The sequence below is a fragment of the Meriones unguiculatus genome, chromosome 2 (assembly GCF_030254825.1).
Source record: "Meriones unguiculatus strain TT.TT164.6M chromosome 2, Bangor_MerUng_6.1, whole genome shotgun sequence".
NCBI lineage: Eukaryota > Metazoa > Chordata > Mammalia > Rodentia > Muridae > Meriones > Meriones unguiculatus.
The window spans coordinates 12,093,506-12,115,112 of NC_083350.1; the positions used below are offsets into that span (position 1 = coordinate 12,093,506).

Here is a 21,607-nt window from a genome sequence, read left to right on the forward strand (position 1 = left end):
AATGCTGAAAATTCAAGGCCACCCTGGGCTACATACGAGTTTGAGGCCAGCGTGGACTACACAGCAATACTTGGCCTCACAAAAATATAAAATGAAATAAAGTGAAACAAAAGCTCAGTAGTTTACAATAAACACTGTTTTGCACAGTTACTCTGAGTGCTAATTTAAGAACTGTGTGGCTTGGATTTTGTGTCTTCAGGCTGTAGGTAACTGTGTACTCCAGGCTCAAATGCTGCTGGGAAATCTACTTTTCTGATGGCTCCATGCTCATTGGCTAGTTATTGGATGACTTCTTTCCTGACATTCACTTAACAGTCTGGAGTCACTGTTCAAAGGTTCTCCCAGCACTGAAACCTGCTTTCCCCAGAGCCAGTGAGCTAAGAGGGAAGGGGAAGAGACAGAAATTCATAGGGAAGCCACATGATTTTTATAACCTAATCTCAAACCCTATTTTGAGACATGTCACCAGCAAGTGCCAGGAGTTCCGACCTAGCACATACCCTGATCCACTGGCTGCTCTGGATCCAAATGGAGGCTCCCAGGCAGCAGATCCATTGGGTATGTCTTCTCCCAGCCATATCTGGTCATCCATGCATGTTTGACCTCTAGGCAATTTCCTTAAACCAGCTCAACCGAACAAGGCTCTTGGGAATTCATGCTGAGGAATTATCCTAGTTGCCCTCAATGCCGGTTTGTGACATTTCTATTGGGAGACAGAGACCAAATCAAATCCACTAAGGCAAAAATGAAAATAATAGTTTTCCTAATTGAAGAGTCTCTAGCTAGGCTGGGCTTGCTGCTGCATACTTACGGTCCCCAGCACTTGAGAGGCCGAAGCTGGATGTCATGAGGGAGAGACAGGGTAAGAGGGAGGAGGAAGAAAAGAAAGGAAAGGAGAGAAGATGAAGGACAGGACGACGGGAGGGAGTGGAGGGAGTTTGTAGAGGCACGCTGGGCCACTGCTGGACTCAGACCTCAGGCTGTCACAGAGACCTGTGAGCTTCTCCACCTCTGGGCTGCCCCAGCTGTGTTAGATTCAATTCAAGCTCCACATGGCATCACCTGGCAGCTCTGCACTGGTCCCACAGGACAGAGACTCTCTCCTCCTAGACATTCTGAATAAACCTTGGCTCAGCATCCCTACAAGGGCCCTCCAGTTTCCTCTCTGGAAGTAATTAGTGTCCGCCAAGGACAGCTGCCGCACTCCTGGAATGAAAAGCCAGCCAGCAGCACACAGACCAAGAATGAAAGGGAGGTATCATCCCTGGCACTGGATAAAGGGCCTAACCATATACTAATTATAAGTTTACTCTCAAGCTTTCAGCCACAGAACACTGCTTTCGTCATATCTGTCTGCTCACACAGCCACTGAGTTGCCCCATTGCTCACCCTAATTAAATCCCAGCGTCTGTACCTGGCTTCTTCAACCTTCCCAAAGCTGACCCTGCCCTGTTTTTCATGTGCCCCAAACCCTGAGCTTTTCATCCCACTCCAGTTCCTACCCACACTCACTGGGATGTACTTTGCAAGTTTCCTGGTCACACTCTGCCCTCCATGCTGTGCACAGCTCTTACCAACAGTCCTCAATATTTTCTTACTTCCTGAATTTTTACAACTTGTCATCTTCATCAAATTAGCCTTAAAGACCATTGCTTATAAGCTCATATTCTCCTCTAGCTCCTGTTTCTAGTAGATACATACCTCACAAGAAGACTGCCAAGTACCTCAAGATAAAGGTGGAATTTTTTTCTCCTGCAAACATGCAGATTAGGATGAGAAGGCCAACAGAGTGTCCAACTGCAGGACTCACTTTTGTTTCAGTGCCATCATGCTCCATCTCTCTCTTCCAGAAAACATCTGACGGGAAATTAGCAGCTATGTAGCTAAAACCAAATGCATCCCAGGAAGTCAGACTGGCCAGACAGAGGCCCTCAAGCATTAGAGGGCAAGGGTAAGTCATGTATCAGCTATGCCAAGTCAGTGTCAAAATCTGAGAAGCTATGTATTGTCACTAGGCTCTGAAGACTGGAGTGGAGGGTAAACAAGGTTGAGAAATGGATCCCAAACAACAAATACCTACTTCAGGAAGGACTAGGACAGAGTTGGCTGTAAGGTGGGCTTTGTTTGGGGATGATTGGGGGGACAGTAGGACGCACTTGGTTTTCAGTCCTGGGGAGGTGGAAATCAGAGAACCCCTGGAACTTACTAGCCAGCCAGTCTAGCTAAATCAAAGAGCCCAGGGTTCAGTGAAAGACTGCATTTAAAATAAGCTGAAGAGCAATTGAAAAAGACCCCCAGTATTGACCTTTGGCTTCTACACCCACACACACATTTGCACATGCACAATATAAACTTTCATGAATATGTACACAGGAGAGGAAGGAGAAAGGCAGGGAGGAGGAGAGAGAGAAAGACAGAGAGAGGTTAAGATTAAGCTGGATGTGATGTTTCCTGCCTGCACCTCAGCACTGGGAAGACTCCTATCAGATTGAGGCCTAAACAAGCAAGTCTTGACTGCAAAGCAAGACCCTTTTTCAAAAATAAATAAAGGGCAGAAGGATGACTCAGCAGTTAAGGTTTGGTGCCCAACACCTATATCAGGCCACTCACAACTGCATCTAACTCCAGCTCCATGGGATCTGATGCCCTCTTTTGGCCTCTGTGGACACTGCAGAAACTGAACTCCAGTCCTCTGTTAGAGCAGCATATTCTTAAAAGAAGTATCTCTCAAGGCCCTTTGATTCTTCTTGTTAAAATTTTATTGGGATGGGGGAGGATAGTGGCACGCACCTTTAATCCCAGCACTTGGGAGACAAAGGCAAGATCTCTGTGAGTTCCAGGCCAGCCTGGTCTACATAATGAGTTCCAGGAAAGCCAGAGGTATTTAAAGAAACATTTTTATTGGCATATTTTAATTTTAAAGATGTTTTTATGTGTGTTTTGCCTACATGCATGCAGCATGTGTGTGCAGCACCTGCCAAGACCAAAGAGTGTACTAGAGCCCCTGGGACTGGAGCTAAAAATGGTTATATAAGCTGCCATATAGGTGCTGGAAGCCAAACCTGGCCTCTGCAAGAGCAAGTACTCCTTACTGCTGAGCTATCTCTCCAGCCCTTATCAGCATATGTTAAATATTTATTGTTTTTATTTTTATGTATATTTGGTGTTTGGCCTACATGTATGTTTGTGTGAGGGAGTTTGATCCACTGAAACTGGGAGTTACAGACAGTTGTGAGCTGCCATGTGGGTGCTGGGAATTGAACTGGGTCCCATGGAAGAGCAACCAGTGCTCTTAACCACTGAGCCATCTCTCCAGCCATCAGCATGTTAGTATACATATGCTGATACGTATACAACAACGGCTTCCATTATGTCATTTTGACATACCTAAATAACGTATTTTGATCATAATTACCCTGACTACCTTCTATAGTCTCTCTTTTCTGTTGATCTTCTTCTCAATTAGCCCCCTTCTGTTTACATGGCGTGTGTGTGTGTGTGTGTGTGTGTGTGAGTGAATCTGAGTAGGGTTGCTTACAAAAGTGTGCTGTGTTTTGTCAACTTGACCCTGTCATTTGGGAAGAAGGAACCTCAATTGAGGAAATGTTCTGTGTCAGATTGGCCTGTGGACACATCTGGGGGACATTTACTTGATCAATGTTTGATCTGAGAGGGCCCCATTCACCATAGGTGGTGCCATGCATGGCATCCATGGCATACAACACACACACACACACACACACATAGAGCTCAAGAACCCTAAGGGTCATGGAGGGAATGAAGAAAGGACAGACTGCTGTACAAAAGCTGGGGTCAGGTGGGCTGCATGGTCTGATGGAGCAGCATGTACTACCTGGAATCTCAGGGTATTTATTATGTACAGGACAGGGGGAGGGGCTAGCTAGTCTGGCAGGAGCTCTGTAGGAGAGCAGTCCTAGCATATAACATCCAAGAGAAGATGCAGTTGCATATTTATGCATAGGTCATTCACTTGCACTCAGACCCTGGAGTAAGCTTCATCCTTTGCCACTCCCATGGGGCTGAGGCCCTGGGGTCCTTGACATGGCTGTGCCCATGTCAACGATACACATTCACTTAGGACTTCATTCACTCGGTCTTCCTTTGCTCCTTATAGCACACAGGATAGCTGAATAAGCCAGGGGAGCAACCCAGTGAGCACATTTCCTCCATAGGCTCCTGATTCTGATCAGGTTCCTGCCCTGACTTCCCTCAGTGATGGACCTTGACTGTAAGCAGTACTCCCCACACTTTGCTTTTGGTTATGGTGTTCATCACAGCTACAGGATGCAAACACATGCTTGGGTGACAGGTTATTTATAGGAGCACATCACCCTAACAAATGTCTCCCTCTGTCCCCACCAGCTATGAACTGCATCTAACTGGTCAGGGAAAGGCGAACCTTGTGAATCTGAATTCTCTCCACTAGGGGATACTGACAGGCCTAATCTTGTATGGTAATCACAACTGCTTGAGTTCAAGAGTGCCATGGCTATGTGCTGGTCAGAAAGAAGATAGCAGTCCACAATGCTTCACCATATCCAAATTAACACTTTTAATATGCAAAAACTTTGTATTCATGTGTGTGTATGCATGCCACAGAAAGTATGGCAGTCAGAAGACACCATTATAGCCTGTTCTCTTCTTCCACCTCTACATAGGTTCTAAGGATCAAACTCATGTTACCAGCCTTTGTCTGGCAACTGTCTACCTCTTGAGTCTGCTTACTGGCCTCTAAACTTACTAGTATGCATATGTGATGTGTGAGGAGTGTCTTGTGCAACCTGCCTGTGGAAGTCAGAGGACAACTTTGTGGAATTCACTTTCACCTTTCCAAGAGCTTCAGGTCAACCTGTAGGTTTACACAAGCACCTTTGTCCACGGAGTCCACTCACTGGCCTTGACCCAACCTTTCTTGGTTCTGTGTACATGATCCTATCCATGCTGGAAAACTGGACATCAAATATTGCTTCATGTTCCCAGTATAATGCCTCTCCTCTTTGTGAGTCTCCGATGTTCACGGGAACCACAGCTGGCAGCACGCATGGTGCCCCTAGGTTGAGTCAAATGGAAAACAGCCCCTATAGCTTATGTATTTGAACACTTGCAGTTGGTGGCAGTTTGGATATGAAACTTTTAGGAGGTGGATCCTTCCTGGACGAACCTCATCAATGGGCAGGGCTTTGAGGGTCTAAGTCTTGCCCTGCTTCCTGTTCACTTTCTAAAACCTGCTCCTGCTACCATGTCATGTTTTTCTCCTCGCCTCAGAATCTCATGACTCCTTCCTTAAACTACTTTTGGTCATAGTATTCAGCAACAAAAATCACTTACAGTATTGGTACCAGAAGTGGGTTTCTGGGGAACCTGTTTGGAACTAGGAAAATGGTTGGATGCTCTAAGCAGAGCTTTATGGGCCATTCTAGTAGGAGCCTGAGAGTAATGCAAACTGTGGAGACCAGCTAATGAGTTTCAGAGGGGAACAAAGATTGCTGAAATTTCAAGATAGCAAGCATCACATTGAGTCTGTGGCATAGTTGTTAATAGACTGCTCTTAGGTCTGCAAGACAAACACCAAGAAAAAAAAAACCACAAAAAACACAAAGCAAGCCCTGAAATTTAAAGTGTGGTTTGGCACTAGGACGCTTAGTATGTAGATTTGTGCCATTAAAGTGAAACCTGAATTGCCCTGAAAAGTTGGAAAAGGTGTGGCTTCAAAGCAAAACCCCACCAGCTAAAGTTTTTGTGAAAGAACCTAAGAAGTTCTTGCTTCCAGAATGCAACTACACACAAAAGCTGCTGGAAATGTGGTTCAAGGGTTCATCCCAAGCTGGCAGCTAAACCTGGCCTTCTCACACAGAACTGGTTTTGGGAAACTGAGGTGGGTGTGCTTCCTCCTGCTGTTGAGGACAGTGTGTGGCAGGATAAGAGCCCCTTCAAGGAGACCTTGAGTGAAGCTGAAGGCTACACTGCAGTAGACTCAGATGTTGGGAGATCTGCCCTGCTAGGTTTTGGTCCTTTAGGCCAAGCTTTCCTCATTGACTCCAATCCTCACTTTTAAAATAGGAATGCACACTGTCCCATTTTAATGTTTAAAGTATGTGATTTTAGCCAGCCAGTAGTGGCCCACAGCTTTAATCCCAGAATAAGAAGGCAGAGGCAGTCAGATCTCTAAACTTGGAGAGAGCCATCTGGGATTAAGTGCGTGTCACCACTGGCCAGCTTTTCTTAAGGAGAACTTCAACGTATACTCCTACCCAGGTGTCTCAAGCAGCTCATTATTGAAGATTCTGAGTGATTTCATGGTAGTCAAAGCCTTCCATAAGAAGGCATCAGCATGCAAATTGCTACAAAATGAGCTAAACCTCAAAATACGCTAGCCTGTGCTACAGGTAGACCCTGCCTTGAGGGGGAGAAGAGATTGAAATAACATCTGACATAGTGGCACATACCTAACATTTACCAAGCAGGAGGCTGGAGGAGCAAGCCTTCAAGGTCAACCTCAGGTACATACTATGTTGCAGCCAACCTGGGATATGAAACTCAAGGTCTGTGGTAAACCCCTTGCAGGGCCAAGTTAATCTCCAATACCTACCACAGTAACAACAGAAAGAAAATGAGGGTTATAATGGACAAAACTTAGACAGGGTCTCATTTTCCTCAGGCCAGCCTTAACTCACTATGTAAGCAGGAATGACCTTGAATTTCTGATCCCCCTTCCTTAATTCTCAAATATTGTGGAGATTATATGCATGCACCTCTCCCAAGAAGTGTACATGATTCTGGGGATCAAACGTAGCTTTATAGATGCTAGGTACTTATGAAATGAGACACATCCCCAGAGAAGATATCTCTTTTTAATCAATCACAAAGTACTTTAGAATCTCACAGGGGTCAGCCTTGAATTATCTACCCATGCTGATTGTTAGGTAGAATGGGTGAAGAGAGCACTATGGCTGCTGGCTATGGCAGGCAGACTGCGACAAGAGCAGCCTGGGCCACTCAAGGGAGTCCTGTCTTACAAAAACAAACTTTCGAAGTCAAATATCAAGTCGTGCTTTAAATACCACCACCAGACAGGCAAGCTGGCTCAGCAGATGAACATATCTGCTATCCGCTCCTGACGAACGGAGTTATATTCCCAGAACCCATGGTAGAAAGGAACACTGACTCCCACAGGCTGTCCTCTGACATCCACACACAAGCCACAGTATATACCTGAGCCCACCCCACAAACTAGCACACAATATGGAACTTTTATTTATGTGATTTCTGTACATCAGGAGTACAAGAGTAATCCTCTACAAATGGAGCTGATTTTACCAGAATAAATGACAAAACCAAAGCATGTCTGACATGGACCCACAGGGCTTTATGGTTCAAACCCAGCCAAGAAGTTTGTTACAATCTCTTTCAGCTTTGCATCTGATTGTTCTGAGATTTTCCCGTCAGCCCTGTGTGAAAAAAAAAGGAAATGATTCAATGACTAGTGCAAATGACCCCACCAAAGATTCAATGACAAGGCCAACCCACAAGGCTGACAGTTAACTTTCCTAAACGTGGTGGGTAGCTCATGCCTGTGACCCCAGCAGTGGCAAGGCTGCGGCAGGACTGCCAAATCCTGAGAACACTCCAGGCTCCACAGTGAGTGCCAAGGCCAGGCAGGCTAGTACGCAGCAAGACCCAATCCCAACACAACCCCTGTATTAAAACTGAACTCATTACAATAAAGGCCACCAACTCCATTCATACCTGATATTGCCCAGGAGGGACTGGTGCTGGCTGACAACATGAGACAAGAAAGCATTCTCAAACTTTGTGATCTTACTGGGCTCCAGTTTATCAAGATAACCCCTCACACCCGCGTAGATAACAGCCACCTGTTCTTCAATAGCCATGGGAGCTGAAAACAAATTACCAAATGAATTCTTTAGATGCCATTTTACCAAAGTCACAGAAATCCGTTTTTCTCCTAATACTAAACATGAGCCTAGTACCACCCACTCTGATATTCTGAACTGAAATTCCACTTAAGACTTTCCCACCCTCCTCTAAAAAACCAGAAGTGTAACCTTTGGGTACAACCTGTAAGCACTGCTTATAACCTGGTAGTGTTTACACAGTATTTGTGGTATAATTTGCTCAGGCAGTATAAAAAAAAACATACTAATATCCTTCTAAATCTGCTCAATTCCACACTCATACAAGAGGTATTAAATACATTTGGTTTCCCTGGTTACTAACTTCATTAACACTACATACAAATGGTGGACTACATTAATGAAATAAAACAGCTGGCTTCTTTTGACTGAGGACCTTGTGGTACAACACAAGAGTTGTAGACCTGCCAAGACCCTACATTACAACAGGAACCAACCTAACCAAACGAAAAGAACTCACAGTATTGTCCTTGTTTTAACAACTCGGTCAGACGCACACCACGACTCAAGAGCTGCTGAGTGGCAGCATCAAGATCAGAACCAAACTGGGCAAAAGCAGCAACCTCACGATACTGAGCCAACTCCAGCTTCATGGTTCCTGCCACCTAAACACACAAGTTAAGTGTTACCATGACTCAATAGTGCACATCACACATGGCACAGATCACACCACACATGTTTAAGATTTTAACCTAGTAACAAACTCCTCCCTTAAAGTGAGGGAAAATTACCTGCTTCATAGCCCTGGTCTGGGCAGCAGACCCTACACGGGACACAGACAAACCCACGTTAATGGCAGGGCGGATGCCTTTATAGAACAATTCTGTTTCCAGGAAGATCTGTAAGTCAAGAATGCAGACATTAGTAAGCTTCACTTTTCCCCCAAATTTAAGACACTGTGACAAAAGCTGAAACCCAAAACCTGAGTAAGATCACTAAGTGACTTTTCAGAAAACATGAATCCCAGCACTTAGGAGCAGAGGCAGGAGGATCACCACAGGGGCACATGCCAGACCAGTTGACACTATACCGAATCCCAATCTCAACAAACTAAATAAACAAGGGCAATTATATAACTTGCTTATTATGTAGGACCAGAAATTAATAAAATAAATGAACCAAACAATGACTAGCAAGGACAGTTGGGAGGCTGAGGCAGGAAGACTGGAAGGTCAAAGTCATTCTTAGCTACACAGATAGTCACGTGCCCTGGAGTTGGAGTTACAGATGGTTATGTGCAGTCTAACAGGTGCTGGAACCCAAGCCCAGGTCCTTTACAAGAGCAGCAAGTGCTCTTTGCCAGAGACATCTTTCCAGCCTCTATTCTCTTCAGTTCTATGTAGGCAATTTACAAATTCAGCTCATGTTTATTAGTCTCAAACAATCAACCATTTTTACACTAATTTCAGTCATTAATCTAATACCTGTCCGTCAGTGATGGAAATAACATTTGTTGGAATGTAAGCAGACACATCACCAGCCTGTGTTTCTATGACTGGTAAGGCAGTCAAAGAGCCACCACCAAAAGAATCGTTCATTTTCGCCGCTCTCTCCAGCAGGCGAGAGTGTAGGTAGAACACGTCACCAGGATAGGCCTCACGACCGGGGGGTCGGCGGAGCAGCAGAGACATCTGGCGGTAAGCAACAGCCTGTGGTACAGAGGTGGTGACATTCACCCATTAGACAAGCTGCACCTGTTAACTTCCACAGTAATGCAAACACACAGGTTATAAAAAGATACCCTCTGACCTGTTTGGATAAATCGTCGTAGATGATCAAAGCATGCTTGCCATTATCTCTAAAATACTCTCCCATGGAGCAGCCAGAGTAAGGAGCCAAATACTGAAGTGGGGCAGCATCAGAAGCAGTAGCTGACACCACAATAGTGTACTTCATGGCATCTGAGGAGGAAAGAAGGTTAACATTTACAAATCTATCAAGTGTGACCTTAAACTAGGGACTATGCAACAAAATTGTCCACCACCTCATTCTAATAATGGGTTAAGGGAGGGGCCTCAGGAGCAATAGTGCTTGCTATGTAAGCCTGAAAACAATTCAATCCCTGGAACCCATATAAAAGTGAAAGGAGAGAACAAGTTGGTAGAGCTCATCTTAAAAACAGGGTCCAATTCCCAGCCTTGATCCCTAGCACCAAATAAACTAGGCATAATGGTGCACGCTTATAATCCTAGGAGGGAGACAGAAGAACAGGAGTTCTAGGCTATCCTTGGCTGTATAACAAATTCAGTTCTAATCAGGGGCCAGTGAGACACCACACTCCTAATCACACTCTGTAAAATAACAAGCCATGCATGGTGGAATAACATCTCTAGTCCCTAGCACCTGGCAGGGAAAAGCAAGGTCAGTCAGAGCTGCATGAGACCCCATCTTAAAAAAACAAAAAACAAAAACAAAAAAAAAAAAAACAAGGGGTCACAGATGGCTCAACTATTTTTTTTTTTTAAAAAAAAGCACATACTGCTTTATAATTCAGTTCCCACATCTGAAGGTTCATAAGTGCCTCTAACTCCAGCTCTAAGGGAAGCAGTGGGCACACATATACTTCTAATACATATACATTTAAAATGGTGCGCACCTTTGATTTCAGCAAATGGAAGGCAGAGGCAGGTAGATCTCTCTAAGTATGAGGCTAGCCGATCTACTTAGTGAGTTCTAGGATAGACAGGGACAAGACCTTGTCTCACCCTTCCTTCACCCCCCAAAACAATTTAAAAATAAAACAAACAAACAAAAGCCAGGTGTGGTGGCGCACACCTGTAATCCCAGCACTCTGGGAGGCAGAGGCAGGTGGATCTCTTAAGTTCGAGGCCAGTCTGGTGTACAAAGGGAGTCCAGGACAGCCAGGGATACAGAGAGAAAAAATAAAATAAAATAAAAAAACAAATCAACCGAAGTCAAAAAACAATCTGAAGTAATACACAAAGCACGTAGTTAAGCGGTGCTTCACAGCATCTTCTTGTTTCTGTTGTTTACACTAGACTGTTCTGTTCACTGCAGAGTACATTCAGCTTTGGTTAAGTAGATGTTCTAAGCTCAGCAGTGATAAAGAAGCCACGAGAGGCCACGGGACTAATATGCCAGTACCTGCATCTGTCAGTCTCTTCACCAGCTGAGCAACAGTGGAGCGCTTCTGACCAATGGCAACATAGATACAGTACAGCTTCTTCTTTTCATCGGTCCCCTCATTGAAACGTTTCTGGTTGATGATTGTGTCAATGGCGATCGATGTTTTCCTTTAAAGAGAGTGGCATAAATGTCAGGAAATACAGGATTTCCAGGCCCAACTGTGCCACTGCTGGTCTCCATTATACCTGCTACTGCCTGACTACAAACACAGCATTTACTATTCCCCCCAAAAACAGAATTATTTACTAAGAATAATCATTGATTAGAACTTTTAAAAGGTTTTCGAGTCTTTACCCAGTCTGTCTGTCACCAATAATCAGCTCACGCTGACCACGACCAATCGGCACCAGGCTATCCACAGCCTTAATGCCAGTCTGCATTGGTTCCCGCACTGAGATTCGGGGAATAATTCCAGGGGCTTTCAGACCCACTCTTCTACGAGTCTTGGAACCAACCGGACCCTGTAAAACATATTAAGCATTAACAAACAAATAAAAAGAAACCCTCAGAGTAATTAGTTTTGATGTTTGCCACATCAGCAGCCAATAAGCATTAACCCACCTTTCCATCAATAGCATTACCAAGGGCATCAACCACACGACCCAACAGTTCCTCGCCAACAGGAACGTCCACAATGGCTCCTGTTCTCTTGACAATATCTCCTTCTTTAATTAGTTTATCATTCCCAAACACGACAACTCCAACATTGTCAGGTTCCAAGTTCAGGGACATACCCTGCACAAAACAAACAAGTAAACCATGAAGCCAGAACGGCTCCTCTTCCACATACTAATAAGTAATAACGTAGGCAGCTTGCGAGCAGCAAGGAGGGTAATATTCCCCCTCCACCTGGCTCAGTTCACTACTTTCAACTAATGTTCTCCAGTTAAGACTTTACGAAATAGCTAGGTGGGTGGGTGCTTGACCTGACATGATCACAGGTAGGAGAGAACCTCCAGAAAGTTGGTATATGATGCTCTCTGACCTCCACAGTGGCACACTGCAGTGCTGCCCACAACCTCAATAACTATGCACCAAGTATCGGCAGATTCTGACAGCTACACACTGACTTAGCTTTCAGTAATGAATCTACTCTTACTGGGAAAAGAGTTCAGTTCACATAACCAAATGCTTTTGCATAAAATGATCTTCACAGCTACAAAGGAGCTGATGTGAACTTACTGAAACAAGGTGAATGTTGACTAAATTTTCAATTTTCTTGTCACTGGCTGCAACTTATTTATCAGCGCATATGAGGGGAAGGGAGACTATGAGACTTGGTTTAATCAAAATCTTTCTAGCTTATTCTCTTTACAACCTGTAATAGGGGAGAAATGAGGCAAATTGTGACTTAAATGTTTTTAATGCTTGACAAGCTCCTCTGAATTACTAAATGAGAAACCAAAGCCACAGATCCTAAAATAACACAACCCCCACTTTATAATTTACCTTTAAGCCTGAAGAAAATTCTACCATTTCTTCTGCTTGAACATTCCTCAGCCCGTGTACTCGGGCAATACCATCACCAATGCTTAAGACACGGCCGGTCTCTTCAAGGTCAACAGAAGTATCTGCTCCAAGAATGCGCTCTTCAAGAATGGAAGACATCTCAGCAGTGCCTAAGAGAACATGTCACTCAACTTAATACTCTCGTCCAAATAGCTTCTCAAAACCCATTTCACAAAAACTAGTTTCACAATAATAAAGTAATTCTAAAGCACAATACAAATTTTATTTTTAAATGTTGACTATCTTGGAGCTAGAGAGATGGTTCAGTGGTTAAAAGTATTTGCTGCTCCTACAGAGAAATTAGGTTCAGTTCTCATCGCCCGTATGGCAATTCACAACTATATGAAATTCCAGTTACAGGGAATCTGAAGCCCCCTGTGAGCACCAACACACAGACACATGCATACACCTAGGTAAAGTGCTCATACACACAGTAGATGTAAAAAGGTGTTTTATAAAGTTGATATTGGTCACTGTCAAAATGACTGAAACTTCAAGAGATTAAGAGAAAAACTTTTTCACATGTCAAACAATATCGTAACATATTACCCAGCCCTAATGTTTTCCCTTCATTTCTCACTTAATTTCTAAAGAATCTGTAATTATGTTAAAATCTGACTTTTTGGCTAAATGGCAGCTTCTGAGATGGTCAGTGAGTAAAGTTGCCTGCAAGCCCGGTAAACAGAGTTCCAGCCCCAAGACCCACAAGGTAGAAGAGAACTGGCTCGAGAGCTGTCCACTGACTTCCACATGTATGCCATGTCTGGAACACAAGTGCTTGTTCAATAACAAGTGCAAAAATAAACACATCAATAAACACAATTTCCCCAGTAAAGATCCTAAGCATGAGCTGAAGAGATGGCTCAGCTGTTAAGAGCACTGTCTGCTCTTCTAGCAGTCCCTAGTTCAATTCCCAGCAGCCACACAGAGGCTCACAATTATCTACAATGGTATATGATGCTCTCTTCTGTCATGCAGGCATACATGCAAACAGAGTGCTCATATGTAAATAAATAAATCTCTAAAAAAAGAACCTAGGCACTAGTGCTCACCTCACTATATAAATACACTATGTATATATTTACCCTTTTCTTAAACGTTACAATACATGGCCAGGGGTGTTGGTCAGTAGTATTTGCCTACAAAGCCCTGGGTTCCATCCCTAGCACCTCTAAGAGGAACAGAAAAAGAGCCCTCCAGCCTATCTCCAAAGAAACTTCCCAACTACAGTGTCTTCTTATGTATGCTCGGCTCCCCTCTTCCCTACTGTACACGCAGGTATAAAACAGAAGCGACTGTCTTTAAAACACCTATCAGTAAAAAATTGTTCATTTTCTTATACCTTTTACAAGAGGTTCAAAAAAAAATTACAGTTCAGAGAGTGCCTATACGTATGCATAGTTTTCATCCAAAAGGAATCATTAAAAACCACACTGTGGGAGGGAGGGGGACCACACTGCGTAACAGAAAAGTACAGTTTCATTAGACAAAAAGAATCTATCAAGATAAGGCATTTTAAATTTGGTATATGATGATTAAATTCAAAGTGGGGGGTCTCCACGATGTAGGTTTTAAAACCCGACTTACCAGTCTTCTGAAGTCGAGTGTGGGAGGCATGGAGATTTCTTGCACCAATAAAGGATGACCCCAAAGCATTTTTGGAGACCTAGTACAAAAACATTCTTTAACCAATCTGACTCTTTAAAAGCTTTCATCACACATAAGCTATGCTCATGTTCCTGCACAGGCATTAAACGCACGCAGCCTCCCTGAGCTGCATGGGGTGGTGTGCATGCCTGTGATCCTAGCACTCAGGGGCAAAGGCAGGGACCACCTGAAATTTGAAGCCACACTGGTTCACACAGCTATTTCAGGCCACCCAGAACTGGAGAGCACGACCCAGGCTCAAACACAGCAGAGACCCCACAAAACTGACAAGCTTAAATACGGGCTGAGGCTGAAGTTGACGGTGCAATTACACAGGAAAGCATGATGCGATACATGCATCTATTATTGCAATTGCTGGTACACAGCCTACAGAAAGCTTATTGTCAAATACAATTGTTAAGGCACTCTTTCTCAAGGACAGCTAGGCATTACTGTTTTGATGTTATTTTTCAACCGAGTTGTGGAAACATCAGTAAGATAACCGATACCTAATGGGAAGAACTTCAGTATTGTTCCTATTTTTCTTCCTTTTTTTTTCAGGCAAACAGATACTGGGTGAGCAAATCAATGCTGCAGCTAGTTTAGAAAATACATTTTTTCCCCCCACTGTGGACCAAATCCAGCAGTAAAGTGGAACCTGGACCCCTGTAATTTTTCTTTCTACTTCGGACACTGTGATTTTGCTTTGAATCTGCTAGTTTTTCATGGGAACCAATACAAATCTTTTCTTAACATGTTTTTCCCCAACAGAAAACTGCCAGTGTTGGAGAGCAGTATATTATTTCGCCTTTTAAATCCAGATTGCTTTTATAATGAAAAGGTAAAATACTTACATAGGACTTAAAGGTCGTACTTTTTTTTTTTTGTTTTTAAGAGTTATTCTCAGCATCATGGGAGATCATTAGTAAGGACACTGTCAGGGATACTTCCCGACTTTATGGTCTATTTTACAGCTCTTTAAACATGAGGCAGACAACTCAACTCAAGGACAAAATCTTTTAAAATATCCAAGAACCTCGAGGTCTTATGCCTAATGTAGTCCATTTACAAATTTTTCACCGTCGTTGACGGTGTAAACCACACGAACTGTTTCCGCACCGCGCGATATTTCACGATCTTTTCCGTATTCAGCACCGAGTAACTAGCCGACGACTCAAAGGGTCACTTTCATTTATTCCCCTTGAACTGACCTCCGAGCACAGGTGAAAAGCTCGGGCCCGCTGACCTTCATGCAATGTCAAGTTCTCCTCACGCTCCTGCAAAGCTGCTGACAGCTCCTTTGACCTTCAGCGGAGCCAGACCCCAGGAACAAGCCTCTGAGCAGGCCAGACAGGCAGCGCTCACAAACCCTGACCTTGACCCTAGGCCGGCCCCCACCCCAAAACCAGATCCTCGGAAAGCCCCTTTGCACAGCAACGCCGAGGTCACGGATCCCTGCACCACCGCGCTCCGAAGGCCTGCAGAAGTGCCCCTCCGCGCAGCCGAGCAGCCACGGTGCAAGATGGCGCCGTCCGCCCCAGCCCCGAAGCGCACAGCCCCGCAGCGCTCCACAGAGAGCCGGCGCCCGCGCCCGCGCCCGCCTTGCCCGTCCCGGCTCACCAGTCCCGCCCGTCGAGGGAGGGCCCGGGCCACGGCCGCGGCGACGCGCACGGACAGCATCCTTGCAGCTTCTCCGGGAGCTCCTCTGCAGCCGCAGCCTCCGGACGACTGGCACAAAATGGCCGAGCGCGGAGGAAGGTCAAGGCAGCCAGCCCACCTGACCCGGAAGTACCGCCCCCTCCCTCACCTCCGGACGCAAATCTTTTTTTTTTTAATGGTTATTAAAAAAAGTAATAATAACTCTTCTTTTTAAATTTAGAACTAAAAGTGAACGAATCAGTTGTTTCCAGCCTCCTCCTTGCATTCATCATTTTTATTTTTGCTCTGTTGAATCGACCTTGAGGTTGTCCTGGGCGACCACGTGAGTAGCAGAACCAGAGGAGAAATGTCCCTGAAGTGGGCGTCAACCCTGTGGCCGACTGCTTAGATTGTGAGCAGGATTAATAGTGCCGGTGGGGTGACCCTGCAATGCTCTGGCAGTCCGGGTCGGTGGAACTCCTGCGCAGTCACCCACCCAAGAGGGGTTAGTCTTCAGGTCCTGAGAACAATTCGAAGCTATTTAAAGTGCCTGTTACTATTAGTGTGTGTGATGTGTATGTGTGTGTGCCAAGTCATACTTGTGCAGCCCAGAGGCCAGTCCTCTCCTTCCACCGTATGTGGATCCTGAAAAACAAACTCAGGTCAGGGTTGGCGTTGGCGTACAAGCACTTTAACCACTGGGCCATCTTACTGACCCCGATTTGGGTTTTAATATCTAAATTTTTTCTTGAATTAGAAAGTTTTATTTCATTATGTAGTTAGATGTTTTCTTTGCATGTATGTCCCTGCACCACGTATACCTGGTGACTTCAGAGAAGCTCTAAGATCTTTTGGAACTTGAGTTACAAGATGGTTCTTAGCCACCATGTGGGTGCTGGGAATCAAACCTGGGTCCTCTTAGTAGAGCAGCTTACTGCTCTTAATCTTTGATCCATCTCTCCAACGCAAGTACCCAAATATTATAAGAGATTTGACAGCACAAATGAAAAAATTGAAGTTCTTTGATCTAAACGAATCTTTTCAGGGAAGCTGGGCCTGAGGGCTCAGGCCTGTAATCCCAGCTAGCCAGATGGGGAATTTAAAGAATGAATATGAACAAAATTCAAGGCCAGCCTGGTAAAAGCAAGAGCTTGTCAATCAACCAATCAGTAAAGGGGCTGAAAACAAATCTCAATAGTAGAGTACCTGCTTAAGGTGCAGAAGGCTTTGGTTTAATTCCCCGGTCGGGGAGGGCAGTAGGAAGAATCCTGTTTAAATTACATAGGTTCCTAAATTCTAGCCATCACCAGGAGTTTCAGGAGAATGGTTGACAAACCTGCAGAGCACGGTCCAAAATCAAAAAGCACCACTCAGGTTCAGATAAGGCTCAGATTTTCTTCTGCCAACAACTGATTTTGTGACCCTGGGGATTCCGTTATACTTTGTCTTGGAGTAAAATGGAAATAATTCATTTTCTCTCTCTCTCTCTATCTCTTTCTTTCTCTGAAACACATATACTCACCAAATAAATGCAATAAGAATTAAAGTCACTATTAGTATTATTATAAATATTAATTTTTTTATTTTATTTATTTATTTATTTTGCTTATTCACTTTGAGTTTTTTTGAAACCAGCTCCAGCCTTCTGAATACTGGGACAATAACACCTGCACACCAGAAGAAGGCACCAGATCTCATAGATGGCAGTGAGCCACCATGTGGTTGCTGTGAATTTGAACTCAGGACCTCTGGAAGAGCAGACTGTGCTCTTAAGCTCTGAGCCATCTTTCCATCCCCCCTAGTGATACATTCTTAAAGTTCGTATTGTAAGCACCTCTTCTGAAGGTAATTTTCCTCTAAATAAACAACAATTGAGGCAGACAGAGCAATTGACTCCTAACCGTGTGCTGTTGGTCTCTTTCAGGCTGCACTGGCTGCTTTGTACAAAAGGACCATCAGTCAAAAAACAGCCACCCAGACTACCAGTATGCCAGCACCGTCACTCCTGGGACCCCTACACAACAGCCACCTGTGGTGGCAGATGCTGGTAATCCCCAAGTAAAGTGAAGAGCGTAGCCAGGACAGAAAGAGAAGGGCAGCATCTGAAGAAAGATTTCTATACAAAAACTGTAACACAGGGTTAAGGGTCCCCGTATCAAGGCCTGTTACACCAGAGGCCCCTGCTCCCACCTGACTACTGCCTCTGTTTGCTACTGGCAAACCACATTCTGGGGTGTACCAGCTTACCTGAAATTTTACTTCCTGAGCAGAGATATGTTTGAAACAAAAAGAGTAAGGAAGAAGCTGAAAACATACTTTCAATGCAAGCATTTGGGAGGTGGAGGGAGGCAGGAAGATCAAGAGTTTAAAGTTATCTTCAGCCCCAAACTAAGTTTGAGAACAGCTTGAGCTATGTGAAACTGTCACAAAAACAAAACCAAACAAATAAAAACTCGTTAGGTAAACTGATAGACATGTAACTACAATGATCAGTCATGGTGGCACACAATTTAATTCCAGTGTTGAGGAAGCAGGGTCACGCAGGTTCCTGTGGCTCACCAGTCAACCAGCCAAACTAATTGGCCAGCTCCAGGTCCTGGCGAGAGACCTTGTCTCAGAGAACGTGGTAGGCATCTCCTGAGGAATAACTGTTGGGGCTGATCTGGAGCTATTATGTATCAAATGTTAATTGTTTGCCCCTCCCCAAGATCCTTACAAGGAAAGTCTCACTTATCCAAAATGACATGGTGTAAACCTTACCTGCCAAACTGTCCCTGGTTGGCAAATAAAGTTACCTACTCCTGGGCTAGGGAGGAGCCAAGGTTCTGGGAGAGATCATGAGGAGAAGAGAAAGAAGAAGAAGGGGCAGGTCACCATGGGTTAGCGTGAACTAGAAGCATGTGGCTGGGAGGAGCTTGCTCTGAGGATTGGCATGATGGAGAGAAGCGGCCCAAATGGAAAACATGTACAAGTATTTATGGGGATTGTGGCTGAGACATAGACAAGATAGCGTAGAGGGTTAATAATACCTGCCCAGCCCCAGAGCATTAAGTCTTATCAGAAATCTAACAGGTTAGCCAGGAGGTGCTGGTGCACACTTGTAACCTCAGTGCTCAGGAGGCAGAGGCAGGATTATCTCTGTAAATTCAAGGACAGCCTCGTCTATAAAGCAAGTCAGGACAGCCAGGACTGTTACACAGAGAAACCCTGTCTTGAAAAACAAACAAACAAACAAAATCTAACAGGGTGTTGTGTCTTTTATTTATAAAATGCAAGTTAAGGAATAACTGTTGCCTTAATAATTATATGAATCAATATTAAATATTAATCATTCATTCAACAGATAACTGTGGTTGACTTTCATATGTCCATAAGCACCCATTAGCCCATGAACGTGGACATGTACATACTCACTTGTGTGCATACACACACAAAGAATAAAGGAGGGAGGCTTTGAAAGTAGCTTAACAGAATGCTTGCCTGCCATCTACATTCCTAGGCTCAAGTCTCCAGCACTGAAAAGAAAACACATGATGACATCACAAACTACAGTGCTGGGCTGCTAGAAACGTTGATTATATTGATTTTTTTAAGAGTTGTTTATTATGTATAGTGTTCTGTCTGCATGTACAGCTGCATGCCAAAGAGGACACCAGATCTTTTTATAGATGGTCATGAGCCACCAAGTGTTGCTGGGAATTGAATTCAGGACCTTTGGAAGAGCAGCCAGTGCTCTTAGCCTCAGAGCTATTTCTCCAGCCCTCCATTATTATATTTATCAGTTGTCTTATTTTCTTCCCTGGTGGTACTGGGGACTGAGCCTAGGGCTTCTGGAATGCTTGACAAGCACTCTGTCATTGTACTCTATCTCCAAGCTCCTTTTTACTTCTTTTGACCTTTAGCTGTGACCTCTCTCGGAGCCTAGGCAGATCTTGAGCTTTCTCCTCTGTCAGGCTGTGTATCCCAGGCTCACTTCGAAGCCATACCCTCCTTCCTCAGCCCGTGCTCGTGCCACTGTGCCCAGTGGCATTTAAAATGTCCATACAGTTTAGAAAATGAAATCTTGTCAATGGAGCTGGAGAGATGGCTCAGTGGTTAAGAGCACTGACTGCTCTTTCAGAGGACGCGGGTTCAATTCCCAGTACCTACATGGCAGCTCACAATGCCATGATCTGACACCCTCACACAGACACACATGTGGCAAAACACCGATGCACATAAAAAATAAAAACAAACAAACAAATAAATAGATCACATATACTAGAAAGTTGAATGCAAGAATCCTTCTTTGGCCTATCTGCTTCATTAGTCTCATAGTATACTATAGGTGCTTCCATGAGGTTGTGTTGCCTGGACAGTGAAACTCCCAGGTGGAGCCAGACATGATGGTCAAATTCTAGCTGTACTACCTAACCTGGGCCAAGTCATTTAGCCTGTGTGTTTTAATGTGAAAGCAGAAAAAAACAATACGTTCACCAGTTTCAGAGGATTTGTAATAACAATCCACGTTTGTTTCTCAGCACCCAGGTAAAAAAGCCAGTCATGGGTCTCACCTGAATCCCAGGGCCAAGGAAGCAAGGGCAGAAAAGTTCCTGTGGCTCACTGGCCAACCAGCCAAACTAATGGCCAGCTCCAGGTCCTGGTGAGAGACCTTGTCTCAAAGAACAAGGTAGGCATGAGGAATGATCACTGAACAAAAATATAAAAGCATAGCAAACCAGGCATTGATGTATAAATGTAAAGAATTCCTCATACTGTAAAATGCAGAGTGCTGGAGGGAAGTCAGAGCTTTAGAGATGGCAATAACTGAATCAGAAGAAAGGCACAACAGACAGATGCTGTCAATCATCTTTAATTTTCTTTTCTTTTTTTTTGAGACAAGGTCTCATTATGTAGCCTATTAACCACTGAAAACATTCTTCTAACGATGAACATGGTGGTATAAGGTCTGTAATCGCAGCATGACAGGAGGTAATGGGATAAAGAGGAAGACATACCAGGAGTTCAAAGTCATTCTCTGATACATAGCAACAGTGAGGCCTCCTTGGGCTACATGAGAAATCCCAAAGAGATGGCTCGACAGGCAAAGGTGCTTGCTTTCAAGTCTGGATCCCAAGTTTCATCTTTAAGTCTGATCCAGGGATCCATGTGGTAGAAGGGGAGAATCTATTTCTGAAAGTTGTGCTTTGACATCCCCACCCTATCCCCACACATATTAAAATGTAATAAAACTTAAATAAGTAAATCCTGAGGACATTTAAACCCTTGACAGCAGAAACTAATGTTGAGATTGCTGCAGTTGGCTGGGCAGTGGTGGCACACGCCTTTAATCTCAGTGCTAACGTGCTCTGGGGGCAAGCTGATCTTTGTGTGTTCAAGACCAGCCTGGTCTACACTACAGAGTGATTCCAGACAGCCAGGGCTACACACAGAGAAACCCTGTCTTGAAAAACAAAACAACAATAACAAAAAGATTGCTGCAGCTCCTATGCCAGAGTAGAATAGAAAGTTAATTTTGTGTTGTTTTTGAGTTAGGTCTTATGTAACTCTGGTTGCCTCAAAGTTGAAGATGGCTTTACATTTCTGGTCCTCCTGCCTCTACCTCCCAAGTTCTGGAATTACAAGTGTATGCTACCACATACAGTGTGTGCTCTGCTGGGGATCCAGCCCAGGACTTCCTCAATTTCTTCAGGCAAGCCCTCACCCTACTC

The 21,607-nt window shown here is 44.3% G+C and overlaps 1 protein-coding gene and 1 long non-coding RNA gene across 6 annotated transcripts; one reads left to right on the forward strand and one right to left on the reverse strand.

Annotated features, from left to right (window-relative positions):
* Positions 1 to 7,252: 7,252 nt before the first annotated feature.
* Positions 7,253 to 16,229, reverse strand: Atp5f1a (ATP synthase F1 subunit alpha). Its single transcript, XM_021645489.2, has 12 exons — positions 15,879 to 16,229; positions 14,199 to 14,277; positions 12,552 to 12,721; positions 11,664 to 11,837; positions 11,397 to 11,563; positions 11,061 to 11,209; positions 9,705 to 9,856; positions 9,380 to 9,604; positions 8,687 to 8,794; positions 8,416 to 8,560; positions 7,768 to 7,918; positions 7,253 to 7,469 (listed from the first exon to the last, which is right to left on the reverse strand). The coding sequence occupies exons 1-12, from the start codon at positions 15,936 to 15,938 to the stop codon at positions 7,388 to 7,390; spliced, it is 1,662 nt and encodes a 553-aa protein (XP_021501164.1). The 5' UTR covers positions 15,939 to 16,229; the 3' UTR covers positions 7,253 to 7,387.
* LOC110553538 (uncharacterized) lies at positions 16,102 to 20,560 on the forward strand. 5 transcript variants are annotated; one of them, XR_002476721.2, is made up of 4 exons: positions 16,102 to 16,239; positions 17,532 to 17,741; positions 17,821 to 17,943; positions 20,417 to 20,560. It is a non-coding gene; the product is annotated as an uncharacterized LOC110553538 (long non-coding RNA). The 5 variants fall into 5 exon arrangements; XR_009589740.1 differs by having other exon boundaries at positions 17,532 to 17,722; XR_009589742.1 differs by lacking the exon at positions 16,102 to 16,239 and adding an exon at positions 16,266 to 16,401 and having other exon boundaries at positions 17,532 to 17,722.
* The last annotated feature ends 1,047 nt before the right edge of the window (positions 20,561 to 21,607 follow it).

Excerpts from the sequence above, each read along its gene's own strand:
- Atp5f1a (XM_021645489.2), bottom strand. The coding sequence starts at position 15,938 with ATGCTGTCCGTGCGCGTCGCCGCGGCCGTGGCCCGGGCCCTCCCTCGA. Across the intron at positions 11,564-11,663 it reads GTAATGCTATTGATGGAAAG|GGTCCGGTTGGTTCCAAGAC; the intron begins GTGGGTTAATGC and ends TATGTTTTACAG. Across the intron at positions 8,561-8,686 it reads AGACCAGGGCTATGAAGCAG|GTGGCAGGAACCATGAAGCT; the intron begins GTAATTTTCCCT and ends TTGTGTGTTTAG.